Raw genomic sequence first — 25,064 nt, forward strand, 5'->3', positions numbered from 1 at the left:
CTTAACGATCCGCACCGAGGTTTACCGGCAAAGAAGTGTGTGAAATTCGATGGTTTCCATAGGTGACAAAAGCTGCTGCTTGAAACCTACGTTGGCTGCAGCATAAAACTGTTGGTGACTGAAGCATGAATAGACGGGGTAAGGATCAACAACGGTGAAAAAGAAACCTTCATGATAATTTTGCCAGGCCTGCGCGGCAAGCGCAGCACAGTCATAGCGAAAGCTGGAACAGCGGCATCGCTGGAACTAGCTGTGAAGGCTCTCTTGGGAAGTTGATGTCATTGAAACAAGAACGCTTGCAAGTTATGTCTGTCTGTCTGTCTGTCTGTCTGTCTGTCTGTCTGTCTGTCTGTCTGTCTGTCTGTCTGTCTGTCTGTCTGTCTGTCTGTCTGTCTGTCTGTCTGTCTGTCTGTCTGTCCGTCCGTCCGTCCGTCCGTCCGTCTGTCTGTCTGTCTGTCTGTAGCTTGGATACTATGGCACGTACCCACTCTGGGTGATTCGCCGAGAAAACTTATAATAGCCTTTGAATGGGATTTGCACTATTGCTTACCAACAAAAATAATGTAAAAGAGAAATTCGGCAGATCCCACGTACCTGGGATTCAACGTTCTGTGAAGCATGCGGAGGGAAGGTGACCATTTTGCAACTTTCTTTATTGAGCGACACGTTATTTATTTATTTATTTATTTATTTATTTATTTATTTATTTATTTATTTATTTATTTATTTATTTATTTATTTATTTATTTATTTATGATACCCTCAGGGCCAGAGGCATTACAGAGGCGAGTGGTACAGAACAAAGGCATAACAAGAGGTAGCATGGTTACAAAAACGTTGTGTACATAAAAAGGAAAAGGAAAGACAAAACAAATTAGTATTATCGCAACAATGTGGTCACACAAACACAGATTAAACATCAGATATTTCTGCATATACAATATTGGCTAAGGCAGCACGGAACAGTTGGTTATCGGTGATACCCGCAATTTCAGCGGGAAGGTGGTTCCATTCCCGGGACGAACGGGGCAAGAATGACTGAGTGGCAGATTTTGTATGATAATAGTTAATGCCAACCTTGTGACGGTGGTCAATGCGATGGGAAATGTATAGTGGTCGGTGTAAGAGTTCGTTGCGCAGGAAGGAATGATAATATATTTTATGCAGCATGGTTAACCGAAAAAGTTTCCTGCGTGATGATAAAGAGGGAAGGGAAAGGCTGCTTTTCATTGAAGATATGCTGGCAGTACGGTTATAGTTTGACAGGATAAAGCGAGCGGAATTATTTCGAACAAGCTCGAGAGAAGCGATTAGATTTTCTTGGCTTGGATCCCATACTGATGCTGCGTACTCTAACTTGGGGCGTATTAAGGATTTGTAAAGCGATAATTTTAGTGACGATGGGGCTCTATAAAAATTGCGGCGTAAATACCCTAACATGCTATTAGCGTTGTTGATGATATGTTCAATATGTGTTGACCAGCTGAGATTAGTTGTAATGTGCCCTCCAAGGTACTTATACGATGTAACTAGTTCTAAAGCTATGTTGTTTAGGTAATAAGTTGACTGATGCTTGGGGTTGCGGGATACATGCATAACCTTACATTTGTTAATGTTTAATTCCATCAGCCAAGTTTGGCACCAGTTAGAAACAGCGGTTAGATCAGACTGAAGGATTCTAACGTCGTCACTATTATTAATCGTACGAAATATCACACAGTCGTCTGCAAACAAATGAATATTAGAGCACAATTTTGAAGGGAGGTCATTAATATAGATAAGAAATAGAAGGGGCCCTAGGACGGATCCTTGTGGGACCCCAGAGCACACTTCGCTGAAAGAAGAGTTAAAGCCATTAGCATGAACAAATTGGGTGCGGCGGGTAAAGAATGATTCAATCCATTGTAGCACGTTTCTATCAAGGTTGAGGTTACTTAGTTTGTGAAGTAGAAGTTGATGACAGACCTTATCGAATGCTTTAGAAAAATCTAAATAAATGCAGCCTGCTTGAGACGAACTGTCCAGGATAGTGTGCAGTTTTTCAGTGAAGGCTATGAGCTGTGTTTCACAGGAGTATGTTTTACGAAACCCGTGTTGCGCAGGAGTGAAAAAGGAGTTTGATTGGAGGAAATTTACAAGATTTGTGAATAATACATGTTCTAGAAGCTTGCAGCAGGTGCTAGTAAGGGAAATGGGGCGATAGTTAGTAGGAGAACATTTATTTCCGGATTTATAGATAGGAACAGCCTTCCCGATTTTCCATTGAAGAGGTAGCGTAGATTGATTGAGTGATTGCTGAAAAATTTTTGCCAAGATGATTGAGCTAGTTGCAGATGTATTTTTCAAAAATTTAGCGTCAACGCTGTCATAACCAGGTGAAGAATGAAACTTCAAATTGCTTATAAGGGCGGCAATACCAGGAGCGTCCTTGTTCACTGGTGGCATTTGGACGTAATTGCAGTAAGGTAGGTGTGGCAAAGAGCTGTTGGATTTATGCGAAAAATTGTTTACAAATGTTTCATTAAGGACACCAGCACATTCACTTTCAGAAATATAATCACTATACATATCTAGGAGAGAGATGGAATCATTAGACGTCGGGTTAATAGTGCGCCAAAATTGTTTCACATTTGATTTAAGCATGGGAGGTAATACATTCGACATGAAATTTTCTTTAGCGTTTTTAGAGCTGTAACATAGCTATCAGAAGCTTCTTTGTAGGCAGCCCATTTTGCATTAGTCTGAGAAAGTTTAGCAGCACGATATAGACGTTTCTTTTTGTTTGATAGGCGTTTGATGCTTTGGTTGTACCATGGGCATTGTGCTTGAGTCGTAATGAATTTCGTGGGGATTTACTTATCGGTTAGTCGGCGAACTTCGGAAGAACACATATCCCAGTTAGTTTGAACAGTTCGCTAATCATAATCCTTCAAAAAAACATCAAGGAATACCGCAAGTTCATCATTTATGGCCTCAAAATTTGCTTTCCTGTAGTTCCTTATTACTTTTTTTTCTTGCTACATGTGTGGGATGGCACATTGATACAGAATGTGAGTAATGAATGGTCACTTATATCCAGTAAGCACGTAATGTCGGATGCAAGGTCAGGTGTATTTGTTAAAATTAAATCAAGGGTGTTGGCGGCGTGAGATGTTACCCGCGTGGGTAGTGTAATTAATTGTGTAAGCGAAAAAGTCGATAATAGTTGCAGGAATTCGCTAGCTTCGCTTGAAGATGGTGACAAAAAGGGTAGGGCGGCATGCCACTTTATGTTTGGGAGATTAAAATCGCCAAAAAGAAACAAAGGACCCGAAGAGAAACGGGTATGAATGATGTTAAGAACATCGTGTAATTTATTAATGAAAGTCGGTGATAAGGAAGGAGGGCGATAACATACACCAACAATGTGCTTTTGGTGGCCTACTGTAAGTGAGCTAAATATTATTTCTAGATTGCTGCGCACGTGCACAGGCGAAGAAGGAATGTCTTTTGATATTGCCAACAAAACACCTCCTCCACGTCTTTCAGTGTGGTCGCAGCGATAAATTGAGGAGCGGGAGGAATTCAGAAAAAGTTCGGAATTACGCACATGCGCATTAAGCCAGGTTTCAGTTAGAGCGATTATATGGGCTGAACAAGTATCTATGGCGGAAGATAGAGCGTTATGTTTGTTAAGGATGCTTCTTATATTTGTAAAGAGAACAGATACATAAGATAAGATCGGTTGTCCACTGCCCCTCTCGTTTTCCTACAGCGAGGAACTCGAGGCAGGATTAGAAGAATGACGTACACGTGCCGCTTGCGGCCGTATTTCTTGAACGGCATCGGTAACAGGGTCGTACATGTATTGTTTGTTACCGATTGACAACTTTTTATAGTGAAGTTTGAAAAGTGGTGAGCCGGGTTGCCTTTTTCCAAATTCTATTAGCTTTTTCCGCGCTGTACGAGAGTTTGTTGAGAAGTCTTCGGTTACCGAGATATTGTCTTCTTTGAGGCGATTGCGCATGGAAAGTAGTTTTTCTTTAGTCTTATAATTTGCAAATTTCGCTATAACTGGGCGACACTTGTTAGGCGAGTAAGTACCCAGGCGGTGCGCTCTTTCAATGTCGCCGGACGGGAGAGTATAATCCGAGGTGTTTAGTATGCCGATTAATTTGGATTCAGTTTGTTGCCATGTTTCTTTGGAATTAGTGATGCCATGAAAAATTAGATTGTTCCGACGGGACCGATCTTCGATTTCGTCAAGGCGGGACTGTAGAAGGTTATTCCGGGAAGTTAATTCTTCAATGGAATTTTGGGCTTCCGATAAACCCTCACTGAGCCTACCAACTTCTCTTAGTTGACTTTGAAATTCGTCAAGCCTATGTTTGATAGAATTCATTTTTGTTTCTATACTTGTCTGGCTTGCTCTAATTGAATTTATACCTTCCACTAGTTCCTCTTGAACCTTTGAACTATGCAAGGATTGTGCACGGACATCTCTCAGAAGTTGGAAGATAACGCTCATCTGTTCAGCCGGGTTTTCCGGTAACGATTCAACTTCCAAGGGGGTTTCCGAGCGAGCACTGCGGGTGGTGGGTCCAGGATTAGTTTCCACATCACCCGAGAGTAAGAGTGTTAACGCCATAGCATAACATTCGGACAATAACTCGCAAAACACCCGTGGGCACGGGAAGAGCACCAAAAAACGATCATCTGACTTTCTGGCATATAATGAAATTGGGCTACACACCTGCATTTCGGAAAAAACACGGGTGAGCGAGGCGCCGAAGGTGCTGCTCCCGTGCCCACTGAAGTGGACGGTGGGGCGGCGTTCGTTTAAATACGGGCAGCTTGGTGATGTTGCTGACGGGATGGGGTATCGGTCGTTGAGTTGCGGGCAGGCAGAGGGTTCCGTGAAGAATGTCTTGTCAAGAATTGGTGACGGCGGCTTGAATTCCAACCATGCGCAGTAGCTGCTCGGGCACACTGCTATCGGCGATGGTTCGAGGCAGCATGCCGAACAGCAGGACGAAAGGGGTAGCCATGTCACGAAAATAGCAAGCAGGGCCTGCATTTCGGAAAAAACACGGGTGAGCGAGACGCCGAAGGTGCTGCTCCCGTGCCCACTCAAAATGACGATAAACATATGCACTATGAAATGACGATAAACATATGCACAAATGTCGCATGCAGAGACATATGTAGAAGAGTTGCGGATGCAGTGAAGCTCATACAGTTGGAGGAAAGGGGGATTACAAAACGTCTCTGGCTCCACCTTCAATCTGAAGCTACAGAAAAAAAAGTGCTCGCAATAAATCCAGGGCTGTTCGACACGTTGCTGGTCCTGTTGTGCCGTTGAATTCGTATCGCATCTAAACGCACACCACTACTTTCATTTAGACAGACAATCTCAGCACGCTGCCCCAGATGAGTTGTGGTGACACAGTGCCGTTACAACGTCACCCGACTTCGTTGTCGTAACAGTGTACATCTCACGTGGAACCATGCGTACTTACACAATGAACTACCTGCTACACAACTTCCGTGCGGTGTGCTTACAGTACGTGCTGGTGATAGTCACTGGAGACTTCAACTTTAATGTATATTGACGGGAAAAGCAGTGGCTTGTCGCGTATCTCGATGCCGAATTTGGACTTCCCCTCTGGTCGGATGCCACGCAGTCAACTAATCACAACACCCGTTTAGATGTGGCTACTGAATTGCTGTCAATTCAAGCACAATCAGTCATGTTCGCTAAATTTCGTATGGTTTCTAAATATCGTAGCTTTACTTCGTATAACAGCCCAATGTGTTGCTATCGCATTCATCGCGTCGACCATGTGCCGAAACAGTGGCTTTATTTTTACATACTAAAATTTGCATTAGAGGACATCAGCGCACAGCAAACGTGACTGAAAGGTCATGACGTCCATAACACGGTATGCCTATCGCGGTTGTCATGAAGTCAACAAAGATGTCTAGATGCGCTAGTTAGTTCACGGACATTATGGCAAAACAGCAAAAACTGTGAATTTGAAGCATGCAGCTAAGACACATCGTACCAATAAAAGCATGTTCAGTAAAAGTATTTTCAAATAAAAGCCAGTTCATAGCACAGTGTTGTGCGAGTTTCACTGTTCTGTAGTCCATAATCCTATAAGGAAACGTATAATTGCGGATATTTACGATGTTTACTTGCGATGGCAATAGCTGACACACTGGCGGGCTGGGACCAGTTTTGTTTTGTTTTGTTTCCCTGGGATGATGGCTCATACCCACTCAGGGGGATTGGCTAAGAAAGTGTAGTGCAGTTTTTCTGTGATCATTTTAACTATGTGTAATGAATTGGTATCATAATAAGACTAATGTGAAAAAACAACATAAAAACAGCAAACGAAAAAAAATCAAGTTGAGCAATTTGGAGTCTTTATCTACTTCGCAGTCTTTTCTTCCAAGCATAGACCCTCTACCGCTGTATGCCCCAAGCCCACTACTGCCTTGTGGCATTACCCCGCGGCGTTAAAGCGCTGACCCGGCGCTTGTCACGAAAGCGGAGTGTTGGGTGACATATAAGGCTTCAGTCTTACGACGTGCACAACATTAGATGGTGGTGGCGTTGAGTGCGCTTCATCTACGAGTCGCTGTATCTCGTAGGTGATGTTAGTGACCTTGCGTAGGACTTTGTATGGTCCGTCATAGCGAAATAATAGCTTTGCTGAGAGGCCGACGTCACGACAGGGGGTCCACAAGGGTACTAGTGAACCTGGTGCATACGAAACTTCACGGTGGTGACGATCGTAGCGATCTTTCTGAGAGGCTTGAGAAAGTGTGAGTCGTTCTCGGGCAATCTGTCGTGCTACGTCGGCTCGTTCTATGGCATCGCGGACGTATGTGACAGGAGAGCTTGAACCAGCGGGAAGGAGTGTATCGAGAGGCAGAGAGGGTTCACGTCCATAAAGAAGGTAGAACGGGGAATAGCCTGCGGTGTCATGTCTGGAGCAGTTGTAAGCAAAGGTGACGCAGGGTAACGTTGCGTCCCAGTCGCGGTGGTCTTGAGAAACATACATCGGCAACACGTCAGTGATAGTGCGATTCAGGCGCTCTGCAAGTCCGTTAGTTTGTGGTTGGTATGCCGTTGTGAACTTGTGGTTCGTGGAACATGAACGTACAAGATCCTGGACAACGCGACATAAAAAGTCCTTGGTCAGTAACGAGCTGTCGAGGAGCACCGGGATGCAAAATGATGTCGTGCAGTAAAAAGTCGGCGACATCGGTAGAGCAGCTGGTTGGAAGAGCGCGGGTGATCGCGTGACGTGTCGCGTAGTCGGTCGCTACAGCAACCCATTTGTTCCCGAATGCAGAAGTGGGAAATGGCCTGAGAAGGTCGAGCCCTACGCGGTAGAATGGTTCAGCAGAAATCTCAATAGGGTGAAGGAGGCCAGCTGGAAGCGATGTTGGTGGTTTTCGACGTTGACAACGGTCACAGCTGGCGACATACTTTTGCACAGAGCGATATAGACGTGGCCAGAAAAAACGGCGCCGGGCGCGATCATAAGTGTGGGTGAATCCCAGGTGACCAGCGGCAGGTTGATCGTGAAGCTGTCGGAGAACATCTACACGCAAAAAATGGGAAGGCACGACGAGAAGACGATCAGGACCATTAGGGCGCATGTTGTGGTGGTAGAGAACCCCTTCATGAAGTAAATACAAGTTCAGAGATGTGGACGGTGTAGCGGAACTTAGGCCTTCTATGATGGGAAGTAAATCCGGGTCGCGGCGTTGCTCAGAAGCGATATTAAGAAAGTTTGATATTGATAAGATGCAAGCCTTAGTAGCTCTCTCTGAGGCGTCTGGCGGATCGACAGGATACCGTGACAGGCAGTCGGCGTCCTGATGGTGTTGACCAGATTTATACACGACCGAGAAGGTGTCTTCACGGTCGTGTATAAATCAGAGCAACGTCCGAGACGTCCCATGGTATCCTTGAGCGACGAAAGCCATCAGAGCGCATAATGATCGGTTACAACAGTAAAACTTCGGCCGAACAGGTATGGGAGAAATTTAGTGACAACCCAAACAAGAGCAAGACACTCTCTTTCGGTGATGGAATAGTTCTTCTCGACAGGGGACAAAAGTCGGCTGTCGTAGGCGATGACGCCGTCACGTCTATGGTGACGCTGAGCTAAAACAGCACCGATTCCGTGGCCACTCGCGTCATTACGAACTTCTGTCGGTGCGGTCTGATCGAAGGGTGCTATCATTGGCGTTGTCTTGAGGGCTGCAATGAGCGCCGAAAATGCAGCTCGTTGAGGCGAATTCCAAGTAAAGGGACGTCTTTTTTAAGAAACTCGGAGAGAGGTCGCGCAATATCGGCTAAATTCCGGATGAAGCCGCGGAAATGTGAGCACAAATCAAGGAAGCTCCGGACATCCTTAGCAGAAGAGAGTACGAGAAATCGAGTCACTGCGCGAATTTTGTCCGAGTCGGGCTGTACCCCAGGTGCGTAAAAGAGGTGACCAAGTACAGTTATTTTGCGATGGCCGAAACGGCATTTGGAGGAGTTCAGCTGGAAACCAGCGTTGCGGAATACTGGCAGAGTACTGGACAGTCGCTCAAGATGGCTCGCGAACGTCGGTGAAAAAAACAACTATATCATCCAAGTAGCACAAGCAAGTAGACCATTTGAAGCCACGCAGAAGGGAATCCATCATGCGCTCAAAGGTGGCCGGTGCATTGCAAAGCCCAAGCGGCATTACTTTAAATTGGTATAACCCATCGAGGGTTACAAATGCTGTTTTTTCTCGGTCTCGTGGGTCAACAGCGATCTGCCAATAACCAGGTCGAAAGTCAATGGACGAGAAAAACTTGGCGCCATAAAGGCAGTCAAGGGCGTAATCTATTCTTTGTAAGGGGTAAACGTCCCTTTTAGTGACCTTGTTCAGATGTCTATAATCGACGCAAAATTGCCATGTGTTGTCCTTCTTCTTGACAAGCATGACCGGGGATGCCCAGGGACTAGATGACTGTTCGACGACGCCTTTGGCGAGCATTTTCTCGACCTCTTTCTGGATGACAGAGCGCTCTGCAGCGGAGACACGGCAAAGGCGGCTATGTATTTGGTTGGCATCGCCAATGTTGATGTGATGGGTCACAACTAATGTCGGGCCCAAAGGGCGGTTGTCTAGATCAAATATGTCCACATAGGATGTCAAGAGACGGTGGAGGTCTTGTGCTTCGGAGGGCGAAAGACCTGGCGCTATCATTTTGGCAATGTCAATGCTTGAGAGGTTAAGCACAGTGAGCAAGTTTACGTGAGGATTAAATTGCTCAGCTGACAGTTCAGAGATATTACACTCATTCAACGACGACACGACGCCTAGTTTAATACCAGCAGGCACCACGTGCGCGGAGAAATCAAAGTTCAAACGATACAAATACTTCTGGTTGTGGCGTACTCTCACGACAGTGTGCGGGACATTAATGGAGTGCTTTAGCACAACGTCGGTAATGGGTGGAACGACATATTCACCATCGTGCACGGGCGCATCACACACGAGCTGCACGTAAGTCGCGGCTTGCGGCGGAAGATTCAGGAACTCGGTGGCACAAAGGCGACTTTGAGCAGCAGGTGCAACAGCGGCGTCAAAATGCAGTTCCACCTGAAGGCCCGTCGAGCAGCCGATAAGAGCGGAGTGTGCAGAGAGAAAGTCGAAACCGAGAATCACGTCATGTGGGCACTGCTCAAGCACGGTGAACAATACGACGGTTTGACGGCCAGCAATACACACGCGGGAGGTGCACACGCCGAGAACGGTAGATGTGCTCCCATCGGCAAGCATTACTCCACCCTTAAGAGGAGGCGTGATCGCTTTTCGCAGTTTCATACAGAGAGCAGCGCTCATGACTGAAATTTAGGTGCCAGTCTCTATGAGGGTTGTAACGGTTTCGTCATCCACCAAAAGTTCCAAAATATTGCAGCGTGCAGGAATCGTCAACAGAGGATTTGCAGACCGGGTCGTTAATGCAGCGTCCCCTCCGGGAGCTGCATGGTCTAGTTTCCCGAGGTTGAGGGCCCAGGTCGTGCAGGGGACCTGGATCGAGGAATCATCGGCGAGAGAGATCAGCGGCCTTGGGGTGATGATGACCGGCTGAACCTTCGGCTGTGAACGTTAGTAGCAGTAGGCTGGGAATCGTACCGAGTATAAAACCGACGAGAGTTGTCTTCCAAGCGGCGCCTTGTCCCAGTGGTCCCGGATGAATTGGACGTCCAACGATTGTGACAGTAGCGCCCGATGTGTCCGGCGCGAGAGCAGTGAAAGCAGTTAGGTCGATCATCCAGCGTCCTTCATTCAGCAGTGTTCCGGTAGCGGGAAGGGTAGCGTGAAGGGTACACCGTGATCTGTTTAACCGAAGCCAAACTCTCGGTACAGCGAACAGTGCGAACAGGTGCAATGCCGAGATTTGCTATTTTTTGGCGAACGACTTGGATGAGGGAGTCGGTGGATGCGTTGTCTTGAGAGCCGTTGGAAGCGATGGCTGCAGGAGCCATTGCTTCGAGTTCGCGCTGAACGATCTAGGTGACATTTTCGGATGATGCGGCTTGCGTGAACCTGGACAGTCTTCGCAGGTGGAAGTGGCTGCAGTATTAGGCAGGCGCGCAAACTGGTAGATTATACGACGGTTCTTGGCGTGCTCGAAGCGCTGACATTCCTTCACCACCACGCCGACGGTGGCGCAATCTTCAACAATCAACAGGTTCAAGGCGCCGTCGGCAATTCCTTTTAATATGTGGGCGATTTTGTCAGTTTCGCTCATGTCCTCGTACACCTTTCGACAGAGGCCCAATCCGTCTTGAATATAAGATACATACGATTCCGTCGATGTCTACACGCGACCTTCTAGTTCTTTCCTCGCAGCCTGCTGTCGCCCAAATGGCCTGCTGAACAACTCGACAAGCTTCATTTTGCAAATGTCCCAGCTGGTCAACTCCGACTGATGCGTCTCATACCAGGTGAGTGCCGTATCCCGCAAGTAAAACACAACGTTAGCCAGCATCAACATGGGGTCCAACCTATAGTATCCGCTCACGCGCTCGTACAATGCAACCCAATCTTCGACGTTCACCTTGTCCTCGTCTGTGGTCGAGAAGGTTCCGGGGTCTCGTGGAGGCAGGAGTATCAGAGGAGGCAGCTGCTGCTGCTGCTGCGGCTGCTGTTGCTGCGGCTGCTGTTGCTGCGGCTGCTGTTGCTGCGGCTGCTGTTGCTGCGGCTGCTATTGCTCTTGTGGGTAGGCCTTCCAACCCATTGCAGGAAAATGAAGGTGGCGACCACTCGGAAGTTCCGTGTTCGTTTGCCGGGAGAGCCAGGTAATTCTACCCAGCACCTTCACCAATAATCTTACAAGGAAACGTACAATTGCGGATTTTGAGACAATTTTACCGCCAGTTTTCATCTTGAACGAATTCTACACATACGGGACGTAAGGCGTCACTTTTCAGAGGGAAGGTTCCGGCTTTGCAACTATTCAAGAGCTTAAGCAGACAGCTTATGATGTCGCCTACCTATAGTTTGAAGAGTGACTAACAGAAAACGGAGCCTGAAGTAGGAGGACACGCTCAGTATCAAACTTATTCAGGACCTTATCATAAAAGGAAATACTGACACCGTCCTATACCCCAGTATCAAGAACAGCGAGAGGGACTGACTGATTACGCTAATAAGCAAAATGTACAGAGATGCACGGGGTCTTCTACAGAGAGGCTGTTCAAGCGCGGTCATGAATATAGATGGGAGGTGCTAGTTGAGGTCCACAAAACCAGTCAGACGCATTTACTCAAGCTTCAAAGCACACGCAGAGACAGCGGCAAATATTAGGCTTCTTCAAGACTAGTCCAGTGACAAACAAGTTCCCTTATTCCTAAAGGTGAAGAAATATGGGGGCTCATTGGTGTGGCCAGCACACCGAAAAACTTACACACACAGCACTACGAAACCCATTAGGCCTGCGATCAACGCAGAGCACTGTCACAGCGAAAGCTAGATTAGCGGAATTTAAGGGACTTTTTTAACACTTTTTTGGATAGTGGCTGCAAGCACATTTGCAGGGTACCCACTATGTCATTGATCATTGTGTAATAGTCAGACATTCACTACATATGCTATCCTTCGTCATTCGTCAGAGGAGCGTGGTATCCGCTAAAAACTTGCAACAAATTTCGTGGGAATTTTGTTTTTCATGCAGCGGCTGACGACGATGAGAAATCACGCCTGAAGTGGGTGTGTATAGGTGATGAAGACCAAGCTTTTGGAATGGGTTGGAGCATTGAACGATCCACTCGTTAAGCAATTCGCATTGTGTGATGCCTTTTGCTCCTTTGCTGTTATAAAACGCTTCAGTTTCAACCGCTAATAAAAACCCACGGAGGACCAGGAAAGTGGGAAATTCACTAAACAACACGGCATTGGAGTGGATTGCACTGTCCGCGTGATTAATGGCAAAGGAGTGGTGACAGCGGTCGCATCAGTAAAAACTGCAGAGATTGGCTCCGCAAAAGAAAAAGCCCTTGCAGTTATAGTGGGTAAACGAATTGAATATTCTGTATATCACCAAGCTCTCAGCTCACGCCAATGTAGTTTGGCAGACTCGGTCAGTAAAGTTAATTTTTCCTAGTCCCCCACAACGTGGTGCCCGTGTACTTGCATCTCACGACCGGTGGTTCACAGGCGTGCATCACATGACTGTATATTATCAATCGTGTAACAAAGAAGAAAAGCACCTTAAAAAGGTTTCCATATGGATTAACGACACATTAGAATAAATACATATACGGATCAAAGAACAAACATAGCGTTTGTTTTAGAACGCATCTTACACTTCATTACGATGAAAATGGCGCATCCATACAGAGATGGGTCGTCATGCCCAATTGCGTGGAATATTTCTGTATTTTAAAATAGTAATTAGTACACATGCTGTGGCAGTGTCCTCTATTACAGGATTTCCACGACAGAGAGGAGTGGGAGAAGCCCATCCCGAACTCCAAACTGGAAGACCAGCCCAAGGCAGTCCAGAGGGCCTGGCTCCGACGTAGGATTAGCCGACAGCAAGCCCGGGGTCCTGTGTAGGACTGCATTGGCAGGCTCATCAGCACCTCAATAATGTTGTCTATCTATCTGTCTGTCTGTCTGTCTGTCTGTCTGTCTGTCTGTCTGTCTGTCTGTCTGTCTGTCTGTCTGTCTGTCTGTCTGTCTGTCTGTCTGTCTGTCGGTCTGTCTAACGTGCCTGTGGGTCAAAGTTACGTCAGTCCATAAGCTAGCTCTCACACTCCAGACTATTTGATGTACCTGGTAAAGCAACGATGCACCCGCAACTACTCTGTTTGCACAACGACGTCGATTTGCCTCGTGCTACACGGCTGAAAACCAAGGTATGCACCATGGGGCCTGCTTGTTGACTGCTTCGCATGAAATTGATGTCGACAATGCTCCAGATTCGCCGGCATTTATCCCTGAATCGCGTTCCTAAGAAACTGCTCCTAATTGCTGTCCGTATCTTCGAACGCGATTGCGCCTTGCTTAATCATTCCTGGGAATATGTCTCAATTAGTGGCCCCGCTAAGCAACAAGCGCACCTGTTACGGATTCATGCTTTTTTTCGTTTGCTCACGAAATCTTCCGCAGAATACACCGGGCCGCCGCTTCCGCTAATTGCTGACGACATTAACGTGTCTCGTAGAGTATGGCAAGAGATCTCGCGGAAACAATCGTACGAGGCGAACCAATCCCGATGGGAGAACGATATGACACGGCAAAGCCGTTCCTTCGTCTAGCCCGTCAGCATGCTTCCGTCGCTTGTCGAATCAAGCTTACACGTGCAATAAACACCTTCCGTGTGCGCGGGAAGAGTACGGTGTGGGTGTAAGGAGAACGTGTGCGGCTTGTCTTCAAAAGAACAGCTGCTGCATCGGCGCGCGTTTGATGCTTGAGCTCGTCACCTGATATTCGAGGAATCACTGTATAGGCTTTATACGAGCTGCAAAAGTAGATAGAAACACGCGAAATGCAGAAAAGCGCTCCTTCTCTATTTATCCTGGTTTAGGTTTCAAGTATCTAGGCTACAAACTCGTCTGCCGTTAAAGTGGGCATACGTGCACTAGGTGTATTTCATCTCATCCCTGCCCGTGATTTGAAAGCAGGTTCACATCGCTGCACGGAAGCAAGATTTACTGGGGCAGACATTTCAGAGCTACCCTAGGACAAATCTATTTTTCAAGAAAAAATATATATAACGCAAAAAAGACAGAATGAAGTTAGTAGTACGTGACGTGTTATGTTTGCTGAAACCACAAGAACAGCAGAACGTTGCCTCTCCACACATGCGCCGTTCTTTTCGACGAGCACATCGTATTGCGATCTACAGAGCTACGTTTGAAATAGAACGTTCACAGAAGCTTGAAAGATGGCTTCAAGTATAAAGCTGAATGCGACAGCTAGGTGTGTATGGCTTCCTGTGTTAGGGCATTTTGCTTATGCTTCTTGTTGGTTCATACGAAGGCTCGCTAAGCTTAATCAGGCTTCTCTTGTTTGCGTGCCGTCATTATTTCTCGGTCCGCCTCCATCTGGCGGCATCAACGTGCATTAAACACCCTCCGGAGCTACTTATCAAGTAGCCAATGTAGCGTATGAACGCGAAACGCAAAAAAAAAGCGCGACAGGCTGCTTGCTAAGTGCTTAGGCTTGACACGAGCTGTGACAGTCATAGTCTAGCTAGGTGACGGTTTGCAAGCGTTCGATGGTTTGTTTCGCTAGCTCGATACGAACTCTGGCTCAATCTCACTCGTGGCGTTCTACTCCGGAGAGCATTGGCAGGTCAGTGCTTGTTGGCTTTGTCGGTTGTATGTGCGTCATTATTTCACCATTTAAATGATAAAAGAAAAATTTGAATGCCTCAACCTGTGCCCATGTTTTCAAACTTTTCCCGCTGTATATTACTTGAATTCAAAACTTTTCGTGCATAAGGTTTTTCATCGTCCAGGTTCATGTCACTTTTTGTAGACGCCTTGATTTATTGTACTCGTACGGCAGGGTTGTAAGTTTGCTCGCCTAACTAGGTTGTGAAGTGGCTAGGAAAGCTAGTTCCATGCTTACAAACACACACACTTGGACGTTCACAACAGGACTTCGCAAAATTTAGATTGTTTGTTGTGCTTTCGCGAGAATAGTGCTGAGCCATGCGAGTGGCAGGTCTATAACGCTTGAATACCAGGAAGCCAAGGTTGGCAACCGGTCACATGATTTATATTGTCTATCGCTACCCGCCACTATGGTCTAGTAGTTACGGTGCTGGAATGCTAACCCGATGGTCGCGGGGTTGAATCTCAGCCGCCGCGGCCACATTTTTAATACAGGTGGGAAATGCTTGAGGCACGTACTTGAAATTTCGGTCCATCCAGAACACCAAAGGGTCAAAATTTCCGGAGCGCTTCAATATGGCAGTCTTCATAATGATATCTTGGCTCTGGCACGTTAAACGACAATATTCATCATTATTATACTCCATCAACTCATCTTTTCCGCTTTCGCATCCAACTCTCTAGTCGTTCCACGTTGTAGAGAAAAGAGATAGAAACATTTGTTGCTGAGAGAAAAAGAACAGGGTTTGGGTGCCAAAGCATTACCCCGCTACGTGGGCTGTTTCTCTAGTCCGGGACTCTGCATGACTAGGCCCCTTTCTTGCACCTGTTTCACCAGAGCCCACTGAAACTTCAGCGAGGAGCAGTTAAGAAGGGCATTCTCCCATGCCTCTCGGGCTCTGGAAAGGGTAGAGGAGGGCTGTTGGGGATTTTTCGCACATGCCCACACCAGCTATCATTCCGTGTTATTGCATCTACTACACAGCTAATCACACAGGTCAATTCATGTCAAGTTACTGATGAAGTGGTTTCTTCTTTACCACTTTAAAACCACCCAAAGGAAGCCCCCGCATAGTACACGCTTCAAGGGATGGCAGACACTAGGAAGAGACAACGCACGAAATACTTGCAAAGTCTGTAGCCCCAACAACTCTGACCCCGTTTTGCGGCTAAAGTAAAGTGAGAGCCACCTTTTTAACGCCCTTGCGACAAAAACGAAAATAAATAAAATAAGGCAGAGGTCACAGCAGCCAATCACAAACGCGTAACGGCGATGTCACATGGCTGCCTTGAGAATTGTATCAGGCTGCATAGCGACAAGATTTGCAATCAGCGTCGCCGACTTTTGCTTAGCATCACTTTTACAGTTCTCAGGCATAGAACCCCGTATGACGCGTTAAATAAAGCGAATATTTTTTTCCATGTCCAGCATCACGCTTGGGTGGAGCACGCGTATTGGAAGTAAATGATGTTCAAAGTGAAGTTTACGCCGCCCAAGAGCGGCTCTCACGTTTACTACACGGGAAACTTTTTAGAGTGTGCCGGACGAACGGCGACGAAAAAAAAGAAAAATAACTCAATATAGATGACGATTATTGTTGTGAGACAGAAATAAGCTCTTTGTAACCGATCTTAGATTGATATCGTAATGATCGGAAAGCAGGTATTTTAGTCAGCAAGATCTGAGATAGGTGCTACGGTAATATCATCACTATATCGTGTGTGAGTGTGAATTAACGAGTTCAGCCACATCTTTGTATCATGGCTTACTATCACGGAATATTGATATTGTAGTGATAGCGATGTGTAATACAGACCTAGGTGAAAGAAAAGTTTCTTTAACACTTTAGTTCTCAAACAATGACTTACTGTCATCCTGGTTTCAAAGTCATCTGCCTTGCTACAACCTGGCCTTGGCTGACCGGACATCTGCCCTTTCAAGAGAAAATGCTTGAGGCACGTACTTAAAAGTTTCGATGGCGGCCTGGCTGAGGTCGCTCAGCTGGATAAAAAAAGTCCCTTTAACGCTTCTGTTCTCAGACACTTACTTGCTGTGATCCTGGTTTTAAAGTCATTTGCCTTTCTACAACTTGGCCTTAACTGACCGGACATCTGCCCTTTCAAGAAAAATTCAAGCACGTAAATATAACCACTGATATGAAAAATGTATTTACAGTTGTAAGTACTCCCGTAGCAGTAAACGTCCTCCAATTTTGCACTCAGTGCATTCTCTATTTTAGTTACTTGTTAGTGCAGGGTTTCTGACTCAACCTAGTTTGGTGTCCTGACAACAAGCCACCAGCTATATGTACGTACACGCGCTGTTTTGCTTCTATTCACTTCCCCAGAAAGAGACGGGTCAAGCCCACCCACAATCCAATGCCAAGAGCCCGAGAAGACTGGTCACGATGCTGTTCGGGCCACGAGTCAGCGTCCTGTTCTGTTCTGTCATGTCACTCGGCTTCCTTGGACTATCACTGCAGCGATGCCTTCCGGAGTACAGAGAAATCGAAGGCCACACCGCTTGCCTTCCTCGCAACTACGAATGCGACATCCTGTCCTGGGGCTTGACGGAGGACCAGCGGAAATCATTTATCGACGTTCACAACAAGTACAGGAGCATGGTCGCCCGCGGAATGGTGCCGCCCCTTCCTCCGGCTTCGGACATGCGCAAGCTGCGCTGGGACGACGGCCTGGCTGAGGTCGCAGAGGCACTCGCCAAGCAGTGCCGATTACAGCATGACTCCGGACGTCACCGATTGACGGTGAAGTTCCGACACACGGGACAGAACATGGCAGCCTACTGGAAAAGCAACGGCGACACGAATGACTCGTCGTCTTGGGTGGGCAACGACATCGAGAAGGCCGTCAAGTCCTGGTTCAACGAGTACCGCCACTACCCTCCGATGGCCGTGACCAAATTCAGCGAGAACGCTGTGGGACCCGTGGGCCACTTCACGCAGGTCGTATGGGCCAACACAGAGTTCGTAGGTTGTGGTGCCGCCCGCTTCCGGAAGAATAATGGTCGCGGAGGCGCGACCAACTTGTACGTGTGCAATTACGCGGACGCTGGCAACCACGCAGGCAAGCCCGTTTACCAGCCTGGTAGAAGGTGCAGCCACTGCCCGCACGGAGCGGCATGTGAATTGCCGGCGGGGCTCTGCGTCGGTGGCAGCTTGTCAGTGGGACTTCAAACTCCGCACTCTTGGAGTGAGACGCCGCCATCCGCTGCAGTTCATCCGAGCTCGGCACAAGGAATAGCGACCTGGGTGCAGCCTTATGAAATGCTGCCCTTCGGGAATGGGCCATGGTACGATCCCTATAAAATATACCCAAGCGCAACAAGTGCAGAAATAGCATGGACGCGACGCACCAATGCCCAGTGGCCGGAGCTAGGGCGACTCGCCCAGACTCGGGTGCACTCCAGCCAAGGGAACAAAAGGGTAACGTGGAAGCCATCACCCGAAAGGGACGTTTGGGAACGTAAATGGGGGCCGCTTGGTTTCTGGAAGACGAAAAGGCAATCTTTCAATATACTGAGGGACTGGAATGATCATATCGTCAACAGTCCCGATGATTTTCCTATATGGAGGTTCAGGGTTGGCGGCGGACACATCTACATTAGCAGGCCTGAGCAAGTGAGCGTGACTGTGTTCGGAGGATATCGCCGTTAGCACTTCCTTGCGAATTACCCGAAGAGAGCTTGCATGACCATGAATTCAGAGTACTGGGCTGGAAATTGAACTTTATATAGCGATAATTTCTTCATCTGTTAACTTCATAATTGTATGAGTTCGTGCTTCTGTATAAGATCTCGAAATTGTAAATAAGTTCTCCTATATGAAATGTGTTGTTACGTCGGGTACTGTGTCCTATAAGCAATGGTCGGAAAGGTCACTCCCTCAAATATATTTGTGAATGATTCCAGTCAAAGAATGAATGAGTCTCGTTGAGGAAAATGTATGTGAGTGTGACTGAGCCAAATGTGAAAAATTGGGGGGCCCTTAAGCTTAGTCTTTATTAGTTGAACGCGATAGCAAAATCTAGCCCCTAGTGTGCTGCTATTCAACCGATAAGTTTGTACTTATTAATGTATTTTATGACTTGCCGTTATTACACACACACAGTAGATTTTACCTGTGTGTGTGTGTGTGTGTGTGTGTGTGTGTGTGTGTGTGTGTGTGTGTGTGTGTGTGTGTGTGTGTGTGTGTGTGTGTGTGTGTGCGCGTGTGTGCGCGCGCGCGCGCGCGAATAGTACATGCAAGTTTTCGATTTAAAGCTAGAGTCGCATGATCTACAAGATAATCGCCACGCGCTCGCACTTTCAGAGCCCATAAGGAGTCTCAATATGCCTCACATATGGCAGCACATTCGTTTGCTGTTTGCTTGATGAACGCCTCTCAAAAAGCCTTAATATGCTTTCCGCTAGATAGACATAGTTGCAGATAGTTGTAGATAGACATAGTCGTAGATAGACATAGTTGTAGACATAGAGCTGTTGGAAAATTCCTTTGTGTTTTAGAGGTGATGGCTGCACTGTCCCGGCCTTTTTTGATGTAGTTTGATGATCTCCCAAATGCGCCCACAAATAGTCGAATAGGCTCGTTTTTGTCGTGACACCTGTCGAACAAAAGGCGTTAAGGGAACGCCTTCTACTAAATGGCATTTATGCTCTGTTTTTTTTTTTTTTCTGAAGTAGCTCCTAGTAACGTCGTGGCTTTGTGGTAGCATACCTGCTTACCACCCGAACGGCCCGTGTTTGATCCTCAATGGGACCGAAAGTTTTATTCTTTATTATATTTGCTGCTTGTTTCTCGATTTTTCGCTAATGGATGGATTTGTCACCCACAACGAACGGTGTCCACGCCAACGGCGGAATTTCTGCGACACGAGCTCTCTAACACTATCTCGTTAAAAATACCACTTCAGTGAGTCTGTGTGAGCCCCATTTTTTCGCCTACCCGTGACCCTATCTATGTGACCCCAGCATTAATATCAGCTTGATTACAGCTCATGGTTGTACCAACGTTTACGCACAGACATGCTTTGATGTACTAGTATTTCTACGCGAATTCAATATTTAATGATCAGAGGCTTAACTTACGGAGAGAGAGAGAGATTTATTGTGGACAAAAAAGTTCGGCAGCCAAATCATGACCTCACTGCATGGTAGCATCTCTGGTGCAGGCCACTGCATGACGAGGCCCCTTCTCGCACCCGTCTCACCAGACCCCGTTCAGACTCCAGCGAAGAGGAATTAAGGAGGGCAGCCTCCCATACCTATCAGGAAGGGGTAGAAGAAAAAGGTAGTTGGGGAGTTTTTGCACTTGCCCACATTATGTGGAACATGTCACAGGTCTCGCCATAGTGTGGGCACCGCCTTTTCGGGTTTGGATCTAAGTAATAGATAATTTCAGGGCGAAGTAGAGTACCTGTCTGCAGGCGCCTTCAAGGTCGCTCACCCGCTTTACACAGCCCAGGAACTGGCAAAAGGCGGTGAGTGCCGCAATAATAAGAAAAACTTGAACGAGCTCCCTGAAGGGAACCCTAATGGCATGCGAAGCAGCAGTGTTGCTCAAAAGTGGCGTCACGGTTTGAACGGCGCTAACGCGGGTGCTACGTTGAGCGCTGGAAGATTCGTTTGAAGCGATGGCTTGCGTAGGTCTTGTAAGCGACACGTACAGGCATATTTCAACGCGTACGTTACTGCCGCGTCATGTTTAGTGTGCGTCCACCGACGAGTAGGTGGTGTAGCGAGCGGCGGTCGAGGCAGGTGTTGCGGGAGAACGGACGGGGCAGCAGCTGTGGGCGCAACGGCAAGCGTGCGGCAGACCAACGCCACCTAGACTACTGAAGGCCCCCCGCACTCTTCCGTGACGTCACCACACTCAGCTCGTACGCGGCACTTCTTGACTGCGGTCGCTTTACCTATAAACGCAGCTTTTTTTTTTCTTTAATTCGCGTTAAATAAGTCAATGCAATGATCAAGAGGCTAATGCAAGGCTGGGTCATATCCTGGGGCATTCCACCGTATAGATGTGCCTTTTGTCTCGACCGCATATGTACATTCGCACATATAGCTGTAGTGCGTCCTCGTATTTTTCACTGCCTTTTTGTTATCTGTTTGCGGGACATGACAGTTGGTGCTTGGCACCAAATGCTACGCAAGACACGCTTTTATTCTAATGAACAAACCTGAAAGCTTTTTTGTTGTTGCGTTGTAGTTGGTTTTACAGGTTGCAATATCTTATGAGGTGTAATATCTCGTCGCCTTGGTCATTCAAATTTACCAAACATAATTCTTACAGCCTGGAGAATTCTGTCATCACTGTTTTTTAAACCTGTGCACGCACTATCCACATTTTCAAGCAGTTCGGAGAGTGATTCCAAACGTACAATAGTTGCAGAACAAAAAATAAATTTTATTTCGGGAGTGAATATACATGCACATACACACATAAATACAAACACATGATCATTTCAAAATAACTACCTTTCTTTTCGTTTCATTCGCTTTCTCTTTCCTCAGCTATTCATTTCTCAGAGAAGCGTAGTATTTGAGCAGTATGTTTATGGCTGGCAGCAAAACATTTTTCATTACTGAGTGTGGAATGTGGCCAGCTGCACAAGCATTAATAAAACTTGTTGTTGGGCTAGTTGGTTATACATCATATACTTAGAAATTTGGCGCAACCTCGACTCACGCAAACACTCACACAAGCACACACACTTACACCAGAGCAACACACACACAGTGTGTGTGTGTTGCTCTGGTGTAAGTGTGTGTGGACACACACACTTACACGCACACTTACACCAGCGTGGACACGACGCAATCCACACGACAGTGTGGATTGCGTCGTGTCCACGCTGGTGCTTTGCTCCGTCGAGAACATGGCATTTGTGATACGAGAGATCAAGAGGATCCTTGTCAGGGGTGGCTGCTTCTACTATGTGGAACACATCGGCTACAAGGAAGGCACGTGGTCGCGCCGCCTGCAGCAGCTTGTACAGCCGTTATGGTCACTGGTCAGTGATGGATGCCAGTTGACCCGTGATGTGCCACAGTACGTGGAGTTTCTCGGCTTCCGGGAGAAGTACGAGACGATCCACTACCCACATGAGATGCCCTTCTTGGTACGGCCCACACTCGTTGGCAAGGCCATCAAATAGACAGTATGGTTATGTACTGCATTGTTTGCAGAATGGCAATGCATCTCCTGTGTCAGGCCACAGCGATTTGCATGTAAACCACATTGCTTCTGCAGGACTCCAGAGTGCCACTGAATCCCATCGCCGTTCTAAGCAGTGCTGAAATGTGCGGCCAATGCTGCGTCTGCAATGCGATTCCGACCACATTGATTTCCCCTTCTCATAAACTGTTTGAATTGAGTGCAATTCACGACTGTAATTTGTTGACAAGACGGTTGAAGACCACTTCCACCGAACAAAAAAAGTAATTAAAGATTGGTGTTGCCGGTATAGCAGACCGGGTTTCTAAAAAAAAAAAAAAAAAAAAAAAAAAAGAGCGCTGCGTGTCGTGTGTGTTGCTCTGGTGTAAGTGTGTGTGCTTGTGTGAGTGTTTGCGTGAGTCGAGGTTGCGCCAAATTTCTAAGTATATGATGCACAAGCATTAAATTCTTCGTTGTCATTCAACAAATACGTAAGAACACTAAGTAGAGCCAATGGATGATTACTTCCGGCATGAAACGGAAGCTCATGTTCTTTACTAGTGACATGGTCGAAAACAACCTTCACGCAGAGGACGGCATGAATTACAGCTGGCTGTGGGAACTTCAATCCACCTCGACTGATGCTGTCAATCAGCACATATTTACTTTCTTCTAGCTCTCGTTCCATGACTGTCAGTATGTCACAGCAGTCATCACATGGTTGTCGTTTAAGAGCTGCGTGTGCACAGTAGCCGGCAATGTATACCAAGGCAGCCATATCCTGTCGTGGCTTGTTTAATTCAGCATTGGTCAAGCGTATGTCGTACGTCCTGATTGTCTCCTCAGCATTAGGCTCATTTTCATTCTGACTGGGTGATTCAGGCATGTCTGCCAAGACTAGTGTGTTTTGTAGGTGGATCTTAGCCTTAGCCTCTAACACTTGTGTTATTGACACGTTATAGTGCGAACCACATAGTCACCTGTACCTACCAAACCAATCCTCAAGCGAGTCAGTTTGGAATTTACTGAGGAGCACGTATCTAAAATTAAGTTTCTCCAAGCAGTACCTCGACACCTCGATCAGGGCATACGTAGTTAGCCGTAAAGCTGTGTGGGTCTCTTTTGTGAGAGCGCCTGTTGGCACGTTTCTGTCCTTCCAGGAATCAAGCCAGCCAACAAACTTGTCCAGATATTGCAGCTGCTCGCAGCTGATATTGCGGACTGGCTCTTGCCACAGATATTTTAGCCTGCAGCCTTTATGAGTAGTCTTCACATTCACGATGTTCCACCCCTTTACAATTAAATCAATGAAATTTGCTGTACCATCAGCAAGGACCAAATGCAAACTTTCATCTTGAATTCTCAAAGCCGACGACACGAAGGTGTTAAATATCTTGAGAGCGAGCTTAACATTTTGTCGCTCTAGGTTACTTGGGTTCAGAGCCTTGTAAGTTAGCCCATAAGCAATTTTCACAACTCTATTTTTTCAGCTTCATGCAGTTTTCTTAATGTTGTGAACGATGCACCTTCCAGCCTTTTATTCTCCTCATCATAAAAATAAAAATATGGATAATACAGGCACTTGTCAGAATTTTTCTGGTTATTCCAGTTATTTCGAATGCATTTTAGTAAATGCACTGCGTCAACAATGTGAAATAAAGGTTTCTGAGTATTCGCTGGATGAGGATACCCTGTTTCGAAATGGTTGCTTTCTGCGAACAGTGACATTACCTTTCTGTTAATTGAGTTAGGGCTGGTGCACACCGGCGACTAGCAGCGGTCGCGCGATCATTTGCGACTGGCGACCAAAAAGCGACTGATGTTCACACCGGCACGGGCTGCATGCGAGCGATCGGAAGTCGCAAAAGCTGAGAGTCCCGTCCGGATCTCGTTATCAGCGAGAACTCTAGAGACCGGCGCCGATCAGCTGATAACCGTCAGCTGACTGAGCGTAGTGAGCGGAGCAAAGCGGGCACGCCGCATTTATTGTTTTCGTCCGTTCTCGCACGGCGTTCTCAACAGCGTCAAATTCGATTCAAGCGAAGAACAAGACATTGTTATGGTGATGATGCGCTGTGCCATGGTGTCAGCGCTGGTATCACGGATGCATAAAAAAAAAAACGGTAGTGGGTGTGACCGTCCTTTCGATCACGGGAGTTGGCCGGCCATGCAAACCGCCTGCCTCCCGAGCTGCACTGAGACGACGAGGAGTATTTTTGAGAGTCGTACGTATTCAGAAACGGTCCTTGAATTTAAATTGACTTGCCACAGTTTTAACGCGTCTCGCACAACGCGTCTCGAACGCGGTGTTTTAAGTCGTTGCCAAGGCATGAAGCACAAACGCGTTCCAAACGCGCTGCAGTGAAGGCGGTGACAAATCAAGTTCAAGACAATAAAACGGTTCTGAATTCGGGGAAAAGATAGTGCACAATTTATTTTCTCTTTACTTTGACGGTGTTCACCTTCTTACGAATAGCGCCACGTAAATTCAACACTTTGCTTGAGCTGCCCCCCCCCCCCCCCCCAACTCCAAGCCAAGTATTCCGTGGTGGCCATGGTGCCACAGACCCAGAGGAACGCACTAGTTTGTATCTGGTGCCAGGAAGCCAGCGCAATGAAAAAACAAAAGAACAAAAATTGAGCATCGCTAATTTGCGATCGTAGTCGCGCGACTGAAAAATCGGTCGGGAAGCGACTAGCCAAAGCAGTCGCTTTACGACCGTTTGCGACCATTCGCGACTGTTTGCGACCAGTCAGAAATGGTCGCGCGACCGCTGCTAGTCGCCGGTGTGCACCAGCCTTTATTGTCAGTTATTACTGCCACTACGTGAAGGCCACAATTTTCAAGAATGATTATTACTTCTCTTAGCACCTTATGTAGTTATTCAGCGGTAATTTTAGACACTGGTAATATGTGTGCTACATGTTTAAATGCTGACAGTAAACTCTGAACCATAAAAACGTGCGCTGTTTTCGCTGGTTCTGGGCTGTTAACAAAA

The 25,064-nt window shown here is 46.9% G+C and overlaps 2 protein-coding genes across 2 annotated transcripts; both read left to right on the forward strand.

Annotated features, from left to right (window-relative positions):
• Positions 1-14,753: 14,753 nt before the first annotated feature.
• On the forward strand, positions 14,754-18,829 carry LOC142803370 (venom allergen 5-like). The gene is made up of 2 exons (XM_075888492.1): positions 14,754-14,849; positions 17,242-18,829. The coding sequence occupies exon 2, from the start codon at positions 17,302-17,304 to the stop codon at positions 18,565-18,567; it is 1,266 nt and encodes a 421-aa protein (XP_075744607.1). The 5' UTR covers positions 14,754-14,849; positions 17,242-17,301; the 3' UTR covers positions 18,568-18,829.
• A 2,044-nt stretch (positions 18,830-20,873) lies between these two features.
• LOC142802975 (thiol S-methyltransferase TMT1A-like) lies at positions 20,874-22,086 on the forward strand. Its single transcript, XM_075888065.1, has 2 exons — positions 20,874-20,923; positions 21,742-22,086. The coding sequence occupies exons 1-2, from the start codon at positions 20,874-20,876 to the stop codon at positions 22,064-22,066; spliced, it is 375 nt and encodes a 124-aa protein (XP_075744180.1). The 3' UTR covers positions 22,067-22,086.
• Positions 22,087-25,064: the final 2,978 nt, after the last annotated feature.

Source organism: Rhipicephalus microplus, chromosome 3 (genome assembly GCF_043290135.1).
Source record: "Rhipicephalus microplus isolate Deutch F79 chromosome 3, USDA_Rmic, whole genome shotgun sequence".
Classification (NCBI taxonomy): Eukaryota; Metazoa; Arthropoda; class Arachnida; order Ixodida; family Ixodidae; genus Rhipicephalus; species Rhipicephalus microplus.